The sequence below is a fragment of the Callorhinus ursinus genome, unplaced genomic scaffold (genome assembly GCF_003265705.2).
Source record: "Callorhinus ursinus isolate GAN/ISIS: 27379988/994484 unplaced genomic scaffold, GSC_fseal_2.0 scaffold38, whole genome shotgun sequence".
NCBI lineage: Eukaryota > Metazoa > Chordata > Mammalia > Carnivora > Otariidae > Callorhinus > Callorhinus ursinus.
Genome location: NW_027397100.1, coordinates 4,133,652 through 4,147,012, shown reverse-complemented (window position 1 = coordinate 4,147,012; position 13,361 = coordinate 4,133,652). Strand labels below are relative to the sequence as shown.

Sequence of the window (13,361 nt, the reverse complement as noted above, 5' to 3'; positions counted from 1 at the left end):
ACCTCAACCCTATTTCAGAGACAGACCTTAAGATGGCTAAACTTAAATTTATATCATAAAGTCATTGTTCCTTTATGTGGACAAGGAAAAACAGCCAAGGTACTTAAGCCATACCCCTTAAATAGTAGTAAAATAGGATTACTGATACTTACAGATACAACTGTATGGGTGTCCACTTTGTACTAGAATCTATACATGTACTATCTCTCTCTCATAATGGATCCAATGAGATACACTCACCCATTGAACAGATGAGGAGCCTGAGGCCCAGAGGGAACATGTGATTTACCTGAAGTCACCCAGATAGCTGGGGCCAGGACTGATATTGAAACTCAGGCGTGCTCACATCCCAAATCCCTACTCTTGACCCTACCAAGCTGCCGTGGTAGGAAGTCAACATCAGTATTTCATTCAGAACACCTGACTCACACTGCCAGGATTCGATTTCTTCTGGGCACTAATCCACATATTGATAAGAGGGTTCTGAGCCCAAGGTACATTGTTATATGGAGTTGGAAGATGGATTTAAAAATCACTACTGACAGCACATTTTTATGTTAGCAAATTTTCGTCAGGACCCTATCTGCATAACTTGGGTTGAAGACACCTATGTCCTGGGAATCCCCTGACTCCTACAGAATAAAGCTTGGGATAAGCAAAAACATCTTGGAACCGAAGACAGGAGGAAACACAGAAACGGGGAGAGAATGAGTGCATTTGTGAGCACTGGTCCGGAACAGGCAGGTTGAGGGGCCGGACTGTCAACTGAGTGAAATCTCAATTACAGAGTAATCTAACGTATACCCAGGTACATTATCGCAACTCAATAAAGAGCTCTTCAGAATTAAGTAATTCCAATTTGCTTTCGTTCTGATCTGTGTTGCCCCGAGAATTTGATATTACCTACACTCAAATTACATGGCATCTTCTAAAGCCCAGATGCTCACAATCCCAGGATAGCACATGAACCATAAGCCAGCCAGCCATAAACACACAGACTGAGAGAGAGACATTGCTCGACGTGGTGCAAGCACCGGCTATGGATACCGTCAGAGGGGCCCCTATCCAGCTCCTGATGCCCTGTGACCTCCCAGCCCCAGTATGCCCGCGTTCTGAATGGATGAGGCCATGTGGTCAGATGGCGGAGCCCCAGAAGGACCAGCTAACTTCTCCTTAGTTCCCAGATTTCCTGGCTCACCAGTGGTGGATAGAGGAGGGGACACAGGGAGCCTGGCCTAGCATGGACCCCATGACACAAACTTCCCAAGCCCACAGGTCAACACCCACTTTTATATTTCCACCCTCCCTTTCCCTATGCTTGGCACAGGACTGTATGGGGAGAGACCACCAGTGGCCCTCTGCAGGGGAGGACCACCACCCAAGCCCTTCACCATCTCTTAACCTCCTTACCTGGGAAATTACACCAACCTCGGCAAGTTATTTTTTTAACAAACGCTTCTAGGGCAATGGGCCAAGCACTGCTCTAAGAAACTCTACACACACTGTCTTCTTGAATCCTCTGGACACACACCACTCTGAGGTATGGAATCCTATATTCCCATTTCCAGATGAGCCAGTTGATGCTGGAAGAGGTTTGATGTTCAAGGTCACAGAGCTGCGACGAGATGGGGCCAGGATTTAAACCCACATATCGGGGCTCTAGAGTTCTTTCCTGTCTCTGAATTGGAATGAAGTGAAGAAAATCTGGGGAAAAACCTGCCCAGGGGTGGTTTTCCTTCTGTGACATGCTCAGGTCAGCTGCCTGCCCCCCAGCCCACATCGACCTGTGTGATGTGTAAACCAGGAGTAAGAAACTCAATTTGAACAGCAGCACCATCCCCTGGGAGAAGACTTAGCCCTTGAGAACACTTTCGTTTTGTTCTTCCAAATTTCCTCCATTTCCTGAAAGAAGGAAGATTTATGTTTATTCCTTGTTGTTTTTTTTTTTAACAAGTGCAAATATTTCAGTACTAAAGTATCTGACCGTCCTGCTAAGTCATGGCAAGGAGCTCTAAGGGGCCAATGAGTCATTCTTCATAAGACACTTTCCCCCACATGCTCTGGTTTGCTGCCTTCCCATGGGCTCCTGGCCAGACATCCAGGGCGACAGGCCTCCTCTGATGAGGATTCCACTGATTCCTGCTGCTCTGGGCATCCCCTGCCTTTCATTTTCTTATTTGGCTTGGTTACCACTAGCTATGGGTGTGTGTGTGTGTGTGTGTGTGTGTGTGTGTGTAAAAAGGGTTAAATTCATTTCTTTGGGAACCTAGAAGGTAGTAAATACTCCATTCCAGAGACGTGGAGAGCAATTTAGCAACAGGTCCAGAGATTTGTCATGAGCTTTGCATGCAGTCTGGACCCTTTCAACACTGTTTATAACATCATGATACCAGGTGCCAACAAGGCTGCACGTGGCCAGTGTACTGCTCCCCCCAGCCCGAACCCCAGCCCAGGGTGCAGAGCCCACAAAGGATAAACCACTGTCCCAATAAACCCTGGCCACCCCTCCAAACAAAGGCAATGATGCTTCCCCATGGAAATGGCATCCTCGGCCTCAAAGCCCTCCGGATTTGGCATCCCACACCTCCTCCTCCTCAACAAGGGATGTAAAGGAAGAATAAACCCAGCTTTCTGGTTCCACTGGTCTGTGTGGAAAGATCAGAGCACTCCGGCAGTGGCCACAGTCACTCATCCCGTTATCTCCTTACCAGCCTCACGCCGGGCACCTGCAAGCTGCGGGTGAGCCCGCGGAGGGAGTGAGGGGATACAGTCCAACCTCTGGTGGGTTCCCACTCCAGTGTGTGAGGCTACCACGGAAGAGGTACGATGAACTGCCAGAGGGGGCAGCTCTGGAAATCACAGATTCACTGAGTGCCTGAGAGGCCTGCAAAAGGCTGCTTCATCACAGAAGTCAATCTAACGGCCCCAAAAAAGCAAATATATGAGCCTAATGCAATGGAAATGATGGTTTCTTTTACATATTAATGGCTCTCAATGTAAACGATTTTAAGATGGGTTTTTTTTTTTCCCTATTGGTTGTTTTGTTCATGACTGCTTAATTTGTTGATCTTCAGCTTAAGTGTTCATGGTATTATGGAGATGAAATGAGTTCCTCCTGAGGCTAATAATTCATTCACTCATCCATCATTCAACAAGTATTTTAAGGTTCAGCCTTATGAAATGACCAACCGCACAGGACCAAACAGCTAAACGCCGGTGGTTTCATATGTGGGCGTGCTTGGGACGCATGCCAAGCACTCGGCTAAGCCTGGGTGGACTTGTACAACATGAACCAAACCAAACAATGCCCCTATTCTCACAGTGCTCGTGTTCTAAAGGACAAGATGGAAAATTACCAAGAACACACACGAATAAAGGAAAAATGTAATTTTGAAGTGCAGTGCTATGTTGAACAAGGGACAAGGTGACCTGATAGAAAGCATCTAGCTGGGGTGGGGGCTGGGGATATCCCCTTGAAGGAGATGGCATGACGACATTCAAGCTAAGACCTGACTGATGACAAACGGTCAGCCATGTGAATATCCATCTAGAGTCAGGACAACCCAGGAGGGAGAATCTCAGACTAAAGCTCCCACCCCCCACCACCCCAGCAACCCTCAGTTTGTTTCCTGAGATGAAGAATTCCTCGTATCAGTGAGGTCATATGATACATGTCCTTCTCTGATTGACTTATTTCGCTTAGCATCATACCCTCTAGTTCCATCCACGTCATTGCAAATGGCAAGATTTCATTTTTTTTGATGGTGGGGGGTGGGAGGGATGGGGTGTCTGGGTGATGGACACTGGGGAAGGTTATGTGCTACATACAGTGAGTGCTGTGAATTGTGTAAGACTGATGAATCACAGACCTGTACCTCTGAAACAAATTATATGTTAAAAAAAAAAAGATAGTCGGAAGGGAAAAATGAAGGGGGGGAAATCGGAGGGGGAGATGAACCATGAGAGACTATGGACTCTGAGAAACAAACTGAGGGTTCTAGAGGGGAGGGGGGTAGGGGGATGGGTTAGCCTGGTGATGGGTATTCAAGAGGGCACGTTCTGCGTGGAGCACTGGGTGTTATGCATAAACAATGAATCATGGAACACTACATCAAAAACTAATGATGTAATGTATGGTAATTAACACAACATAATAAAATAAAATTAAAAAAAAAAGGTTACAGCTCCCAGTCTAGGTTCAGGCAGGGCTACCAACTAGAGGTTAAGGGGCCAGCAACTAGAGGTCAAGGCCCTCACAGCAACCCTTTGACCAAGGAAACCGACTCAGGAGACTTCCGGGGAAAGGGGGGGAGGGGGCGTCGATCCATGTTTTCACCTTCATACACACCAGGTGTCATTCCACAGCTAACATAGGAGGAATAGCTTCATTATTTCATTCACTAAAGTAATGCTATGTTAAAATTTTAATCGGTGAACATAACGCTAGAAAATGAGTACATCCATACACTGCAATTTTCCAGTGTAAACTGTCAAACCCATTTTTTTTTTTTTTTGCAAAAGCAATATTGCAACACAAAGAAAAATCCATAAAGATGCTGGTATTCTTTGGCCTACCAACTCTACGCCTAGGGAATTTATCCAAGGAAATAATTTGGTTCAATAGAATAAAAATATTCTCTTTGGAAGAACTCCATTGAGGTGTTAATTGATGCAGAGGAAAGATAAAACAAAAACCAAAAACACCTGGAATTACCTAAATGACTACAAATAGGGAGATTTTAAGAAATGGGGGGACTTGCTTGATGAAACAGTATACAACCATTAAGCATGACAACAGAGATTATCTAGACTTTCAAAACTAAATGGGATATCCAGCCCTTGGAAGGAGCAGAAAAGGCAACAACAATGTGCATATTTTAATGTAAAGCATGTTGACAATACCTCAAGGTGAACAAGAACAAGAAAACTGGAAAGAATTGAATCAAAGCCAGTGGGCTGGGGGGGGGGGGGGGATTTTAAAAATCCTTCAAAAAATTGTCATCAAATCGCGTTTTCAGTTAAAAAAAAAAAAAATCCCTCAGAAACAATTGTACACTCTCCGAACACGGCAGAAGACCACCACCAAAACACAAGGACGTTGGTTCAAAGTTTAAATGCAAAATAAAGCCAAACCTGGAGATGCCTTCCATGTTGTATACCCCAGAGGCTCCCACAGGTGGACCCTATAATAAGACTCAACTTGTTGAATAACAATGCAATATGCATGATTTTACAGTAACTCTGCCCCTTTCTCTGCAGGGTGGGAGTAGGGGACTGGAAAGGGTGTGTCTTTCCACTGAGATGAGAAGGGGCACCTGGATTCCTCCCACCCTCTGAGGGTGGGGCCGAGGCAGCCCGTGGGATCAGCCCTGTGGGAGGGGCCACTCACCTTTCACAATCAGCTCAGCATAGTTGGACACACCGGAACCGCCGTCAGAACGGATCACACAGCGGTACTTGCTCACACTCCGATGGGCGGTGTCGGCCACACTGACCGTGGCTGAGAAGCGTCTGTGGTTGACCACGCGAGTGACCATGAGGGCTGTGTCCCTGCCGTTCCATTGCTGCAGGACAGAGGGAGGGAGGGGGAGGAGAAATCACATCACCTTACGGCCCCCAGGGACTCCCCACTCGGAAGCTCCACCTGTCCCCACATCCCTGGGGCCATGGCTTTCCATAAGGAGTATCCACGGCTGGCTTTTCCAAGTGATCTGACTCAAGTATAAACTTTGCTAGCGAGCTGATTCTGGAGGGCAGTGCCTGATGGTAAGAAGAGAGGGCACGGGCCTCCTCCCGACACCTTGGTTCCCTGCTTGGCCTGAGCTTGAGGCTGGCATTTGGCCCTGAGCCCTCCTCCCATCTTCCTTCATCTCTTACACAGAACCCACAAGGTTCCCCCAGAGAGAGACTCAGATAGGCTACTGAAAACATAACCCATGAAGTGACAATAAACAGCCTGGCCCTCAGCCCATGGCTGGCGCCCTGATACCCCACCCACAGGCCCTGAGGGACCCGTCTGTCTCCAGGCGTGGTGTGGATGGTGGTTTCCCAGCACCTCTCCTTTTTCCTCAGCCTGGGACCTCCCGTCTGCCTGGGGTCAGTCCCTCACCCCTAAAACCTCATGCTCAGCACATCGCCATCTCCGGTAAGTTCGCCTGTCACACCACCTTCTAGAAGCTATTTACTCTCTACTGGTCTTGTTGTGGTTTCGGGGTTTTTGTTTGTTTGCTTTTTTGCCTACACGTTTCCCCCTTTAGACTAGACTCGGAGCTCTCCGAGGGCATCCTTTAGCCCCTTTTCATCTCCAGCACTGTGCCCAATTTCCCAACTTGGTAAACAATTCTAGAATCAAGGTGAATGCACAAGCGTTTTCATCTATACTGTGCTGAATCTCAGGTGTGATAGTCTGAGTCTGAATGAGCCCCTTCTGTAGCAGCAGCAAGCAATGACAACTGGTAAGGTACATGCCTGAGGATGCAACCTGAGTGACTATTAAGCACCTTCTATGAGCCAGACCCTGAATCTCCTTTTTAATCCTCCCAGCCTTGTTTGAGGTATTACTGCTGCTCTTCTTAGCAGAATCCAAATGTCAGTGTGGCTGAGTAAATATGCAGAGCAAGGAAGTCCCTTATCCAGCTTTTCCAACTTCGGGTCAAGCATCTTTTCACTGAGACCCTATCCTCACTGCCTTTATTTCGTTTCCGAAAGTAAAATTGAGTGCTTTAATTACCTAGTTGGATTTCGGGAAACTTGAGGATTTAGGAGCTTCTCCACAACTGGAAACTTCCACGATGCGATCTTCATCCCTTCCTGTCCACAGTAAACACCTCCAGCACACACATGACCTGCTTCCACCCATCCACGCTCCCATTAGCGATGGGTCAGGCCTGGGACATGGGACGGGGCAGGGCTCCAGGGCTCAGCTGTCCCAGGCCAATGAGATGGAACAGCAGGGAGGGCCGGGAGCAAACAGCCAAGAAACATGGGGAAACCTAGGCCTCTGTGTGACTTGCTCCAGACTGGACAGGGAGATTGGAGGGGCTGGCTTTCCTCTTTTTACTTTTTGGCATTCTCTAGACTTTCTGCCTCAAACACTGCTTTTATACTTGAAAAGAATAAAGGAACTAAAGGAAATACCAGACTTAAAAGCATGGCAAGAGGAGGGGCAACCATCACCCCTTCCCATTCCAGAAACTCTGCAACAGGACGGCACAAGATCAATGCAAGGGAACTGAAGGGAGAAGTCACTGGGGCGGAAACTGCCCACCACCTGCCTCATGCTCGGATACGTTTTTGCAAGAGATGGTACAACTCGCTCAGACTCTGAGAACTGACGACCCCAGACACGATCCCCTCTCCCAAAATATGCAGTCAGGAAGTAGAGGAAATTCTGGCAAATGCCAGGAATGTGACCTGATCTGAGGAAAAGTTGGCTGAAGGCACAGAAAGGTCTCAGAAGAGATGGGTCACCAAAACAAGCCCATTTTCTCCTCACTGCTGAGCAGTCCCTTTCACACCTGGGAAGGGAGCGTTGAGGCTCTGGCTGGGTATTTTCTAACCTGATTTTTTATAACATCATAAAGATTTTGATCTTTCTTAAGTTGACAGTGACTAAGCACTACTGTGGGCTAAGTGTTTTACATTCCTTCTTCATTAATTCCCCACAAAAATCTGTGAGGGGGGCCCACTTCTTATCTCCATTGTATATACAAGGAAGCTGAAGCTCAGAGAAGTGATCTGCCTGCCCAGGCTTGTACAGCTTGGAAGTGGCAGAGCTGGGATTTGAATGCAGGCCACCAGGCATCAGGACTTTGCCCAAAGATACCATGTGGTGCTCTAATGTGGGGTAACTACTCCCCACCCCACACCTCCTCTAGCACACTCATTCCCACATGTGGAGAAGAGAGTGGCCAAGAGCTACCTACGCACCACCAATTTCTTAGCTGAGGATCGCACCCCCCCCCTCCAAAAAAGGAAAGACAGGTAGAGGAAGCAAAAATGCCGGACGTCCCAGCCAGACAGTTCCTCAGACACAAGGCTTTTCCTCAGACCTCCAATGCTTTGAACAGCCAATAAATTTATTTGGGAGATAAAAAGGAAGACACCAAGCATGAAGCCAGCACATGAACTCTACAGACCATCATCTAAGAGGTGAGTGGAGAAGGAAAAGTACTAAGAAAGAAAATAAACCTCAAAAGAATTACAGGAAACAAACAAGGGCACCATTTGCAGGATTCAAAATGGTGCTAGAAGTGAACGGCAGACTCAACACTGCAGAAGAGCACTGACAGCTGGAGGCAGGGGTGGGGGGAGACGTTAGAAAATAACCCAGATTTCCAAGAAGGCACCAATAAAAGGAGAGGAGGGAGGCAAATTGAGGAAGAAAACAGAGATCAGACAAGTATTTGGTACGCCTAAAGATGGGAGCTTAGGGAATGGAACACAAATCCTGTCCTAAGTCACATCAGCTCACTTGCCTGGATGAAAACAAGACCCAAACCCTTAGACTGAAATGGCCTACCATTCACTTGACAAAATTTAAGAAAACCACAACAATTGAGGTACGCATTTTACTTCACAAAAATATTAGATGTTAAGGATAAAGAAGCATGTAAAAATCTAGGCAGAAAAAAAATACTGTGCTCAAAACGCCTCATCTGCAACTGCTCCCAAAGCCCAGACAACCTCTCTCCTGGATGTGGCTGGTCCCCCAGTGGTCACAGCTGAGCTCCCAGGAGGCTAGATACTTGAGAGAGGCCAGGGCAGGAGCTAGGGAAACATGGGACAGGGAATGATAATAAAACAAAAGCACACAAATGCCCAATATGTGCAGCCTTGGGCCCTGATTCCATTTCTCTCAGCTTTGGTTTCCTTACACCATTAATGGATGTGATACTGGTGCCCACTTTATGAAGTTCTCGTGATGCATAAATGAGAAAGTGTCCAGAGCACTGAGCCCATGACGGCGTATCCTGGTGTGAACTGAGCTCTCCAAATCAACCACGAAATTAACCATGAAAAGTGGGGTAGGGATAATGCTCCCCCCCCGACAATGTCCATATGCTAATCCCTGGAACCTGGGAATATGTCACCTTCTATGGTGAAAGGGACTTTGAAGATGCTGATTAGGCTCAGGATCTGGAGATTTGGAGAGGATCCTAGATGATGCAGGTGGGCTCAATGTAATCACAACGGGCCTCATATGAGAAAGACAGAGGAGGGTCAGAGTCAGAGACAGGACATGTGGTGACAGAAGCAGAGGTCAAAGTGATGTGACAGGTGGCTTGAAGATGGAGAAAGGAACCAGAACCAAAGAATGCAGACAGCTTCCAGAAGCTGAGAAAGGTAAGGGAGCATATTCTCCGCTAGAGCCTCTAGAAGGAATGCAGCCTGGCCAACACCTCCATCTAACCCTGTAAGATTCATTTCTGACCTCTGATCTCTACCACCGCAACGTAATAAATTTGTGTTGTTTTAAGCCACTAAGTCTAATTTGTTACATCAGCCATAAGAAACTAACAAACAGCAAAGAGCCAATTAAGTGCAAAACATTCATTTTTTCATCTTTAGTTTAAATTTTTTTGGGTGCCTGGGGGGCTCAGTCGGTTAAGTGTCTGCCTTCGGCTCAGGTCATGATCCCAGGGTCCTGGGATTGAGTCCTGCATCAGGCTCCCTGCTCAGCTGGGGAGCCTGCTTCTCCCTCTCCCTCTGCCTGACACTCCCCCTGCTTGTGTGCTATCAAATAAATAAAATCTTTAAAAAATTTTATTTTGATGTGACTTCCAGTATTATTTGCTTTTCTTCTTAATGATGTCACATTCCAGCAAAAACACAGAGGAGTAATGCATCCCCTGAACCATTCACATTTTTCTCTTTAGTTCCTGAACCACCAAGCTTTCTCCCACTGAAGGATAGGAAATTGCAGGTTGTCTTATAAAATCTCTGGAAAATAGGTCTTTGGATAATCACACTTGTCATATTGGGAGCAGGCAAGAGCAGGACAGGAACGTGGAGAGCCCACAGCCATGATAAGAAATGGCACTGCGATGGACCACCGGCAAGGAGAAATGAAGGTTAAGTTAGAGAGATGAGCTCAGACGAAAGGGCAAGTAGGTGATGAAGGTCAAGGCAAATGAGCAGCAACCGAGGAACCAAGATCAGGAGAGATTCTAGAAGACCAGGCACAGTGACAGGCTCAGCGACCAGAATGCCATAGCAACGTGAAGGGATTTAACCAGAAGGACTGTGTAAGCAGCACAAGTTCCAACCATGGTCTCAGCCCCAGACACAGGCAGGAAGGAAAATGCAAGGGGAGGTTTCATCAAGCAGGAACAGACCCAGGAATTCCAGGTTCACAGGCAACTGAGCGGGTCTGAGTGGGCATAAGGAGGGGTGGAGCGGGCAGGGTGTCGGGAGCCCGAAATGGACTGCAGCCCAGAGACAAGGTGGAAGAGTAAATCCTCCCAAGACGCCAGGTGCCACGTACATGCTTGGGGATACAAATGCTAGGATGCGAGGAAAAAGGAGCAGAAAAGCTAAGAGAAGTCAAAGTCCTGGAAAAAGCCCAACAGAAGCATGGCACGGATGATGTATATGGAAGCCTGGGGAAGAATCTAGCAGGCCCCCGAGTCACCACTCCCACATGCTGGAGATCTTCTTTTGGTGCCTATCACGTTTCAGATGTAAGTATATCCTTCCTCTGAAATCTCGGGCATACTTCCTTTCTTCTTTCAGACCTACATCCATTATTCTAAAATGGAGTCATCTTCTAGCCCCTCTGTGTCCGGGGCAAATTGGATAAACTTCCCAGTGGGCACTGATAGAGCCAGGCTCCCCAGAAGCAGAGTCTGAGACACGGTGACCTACCAAGTGCCCACTGGAGAAAGGGGATGCAGGACAGGGAGCAAAGGAGCCACTGAGGAAGGATGTCGTCAAAACGGTCCAGCTTCAGCCTGACTCCACAGGACCTCGAGAGCCTCAAGTGTACCAGAGCTGACCCCAGCTTGAGGCAAGGAGCCCGCACTGGTACCCCATGTCAGCCAGTCACTGGCCATGGCCTGCCAGGTGGGGAAAGAAGGAAACTGTTCCCATTTGCCCCAAAGCAGTTCTGTGGAGAAGGGGGGGCTGTGAGCCTCTAGCAGCCAACCGCACACTGCCTTAGGGTTGGGGGCACCGGCTCAGAAAGGACACTGTCCAGGACACCGATAGCATCCATTCTACCTAGCACTTTCCTGTCTCTGCCGCCTCCTCCTCCGGGGTCTCCTGAAGTCCCACGAGCCACTGCTTTGAGATATGCCAGTAGCCTGCTCCTGAACCTGTTCAAAAATGTGGGAGGCAGGGACCAAGCTGGGAACGGACTCCACTGAACACTCGCTACATGGGAAAGCTTGAGCACCCCTGCAGTAACACACTGCTTCCCCCAAAAGTCAATATATCTCCCATGAGTAAAGAGTTCCACAACTAAGTGAGTTTGATAAATATTTCGTTCAACCTAACAGGATTTGTCTGAGCATTTATTAGGTAAAAGTCACATTAACATTTTTGAGTACGTAGCCTATGCCAGGCACTGTGTTAACTGGCTTACATGACAGAATTCACTTAATCCTTTAAAAATCTCTATGAAAGTGCTTTGCAGGGGGGAGGGCTTCCTGGACCATCAGCATCACCTGAAAAGCTACTGGAAATGCAAATTTTAAAGAGAATCCCAGGGCTGATATCCATTTGTAGACACTGTTTATTGGGGTTGGCAATCTGAGTTTTTCCCCTTCCCTATTCTATTATTAACAACACTGGAAATGTCCTCATTATTCAACGAAACACAAAATGAAAAAGTATGGAGTGTGGAAGGTGTAATTTCTGCCCAGAGGAATTTACAGGCTGGGCTAAAATTCCAACAAAATGGCAAAAAGGGTCAAGTATAAAGTTGGGTATTAAAGTAGCATGCTTCGTGGAGGACAACAGGGCCGGCACAGAGTCAACTGTGCTCTTAGAATGATCCAGAACACTGGTTCTCAAAGTGTGGTCTGCACACCCACCACAGGAGCATCCCCTGGGGAACCCGTTAGAAATGCAAAATCTCTGGCCCCACCCTAACCCTATTAAATCAGGAACTCGAGGGATAGAGCCAGTCCAGTTTTGTCTTAACAAACCCTCCAGGTGCTTCTCATGCACCATAAAGCATGAGAGAAGCCCTATTACTACTCCTGTTTTAAAAATGAGGAAACTGAGATAGAAATAGGTCAAGCACAAACCAGGAGAGACGATGGACTCTGAAAAACAGACTGAGGGTTCTAGAGGGGACGGGGGAGGGGGATGGGTCAGCCTGGTGATGGGTATTGAGGAGGGCACGTTCTGCATGGAGCACTGGGTGTTATGCACAAACAATGAATCATGGAACACTGCACCAAAACAAATGATGTAATGTATGGTGATTAACATAACAATAAAAATTTTTTAAAAATTTTTAAAAAAAGGCAGATTCTGACTCAGTGAGTCAGAACCAACCACATGGGCAGTAGCAAGTCCTTGTCTGACTTTGCTGAGTGACGGAATTAGCATGTGGACCCAGGTGATCTGATTCCAGAGACTGAGGCCTTATCCCATTGCCCAATTGCCATCCCTATAGGACCATGCACAGTTACACCAGGACTCTGTGAGGGGAGGGTAGAGCGTGCAGTGTTCCAGAAACTTACTTTGCTTATTCAAAGAACACCAACTGCCATCTTGCAGGAAATGATGGCTCCAGAGAAAACAGTTTGGGAAATGCTGTGACAGAAGTCCAGATGCCTAGCTTTCTGGAAACCTCAGTGGTCTCTAAGTCAGAAGTATCTACGTGAAGACGCATTGCCCAAGTATCTTCCCACATTCTTGGCTAACAGACTCTCTGAGTACATTATTAAGCAATGGCATACCTGACAGGCTATTAGGTTCAGGTGAGGTTTTCTTAACCCAACTTCATGAATCTAAAACAGTGGTTCTCAAAAGTCAGCAGAGACTGGAATCACCTGGAGGGTGATTCAGTAGTCAGGGGCAAGGCTAGATAATCTGCATTTCTAACAAGTTACCAAGTGATGCTGACACTGCTCACTTTGTCCTAGGTTTCCAAGACGTAAAGGTTACTGCTGTCTTAAGTCCCTCAATGGAAAGTAAGGAGTCAAACCATACCACAGAATACATGGATGGAAACATTCCTTAAATCCAGACCACTTCCTGTAGTTGAGCAACTGGTCACTGCACCAGAAATGCCCAGCCACTGGTGCGTCATTCAGAGCCAGCTCGAACTGTCCTGGCAAACCAGAGTCCAGACCCACTGGCTGATGGAGCCCACTGGAAGAAGGTTATCTGCTTTGCCCAGAGGCTTT

General features: G+C 47.3%; 1 protein-coding gene across 1 annotated transcript in view; it reads right to left on the bottom strand.

Annotated features, from left to right (window-relative positions):
• Positions 1 to 13,361, bottom strand: part of PTPRT (protein tyrosine phosphatase receptor type T) — a 1,128,529-nt gene that overhangs the window by 711,708 nt on the left and 403,460 nt on the right. Inside the window, exon 6 of the mRNA XM_073880268.1 lies at positions 5,390 to 5,564. Within this exon, the coding sequence (XP_073736369.1) occupies positions 5,390 to 5,564 (175 nt within the window). The remainder of the gene's footprint in view (positions 1 to 5,389; positions 5,565 to 13,361) is intronic.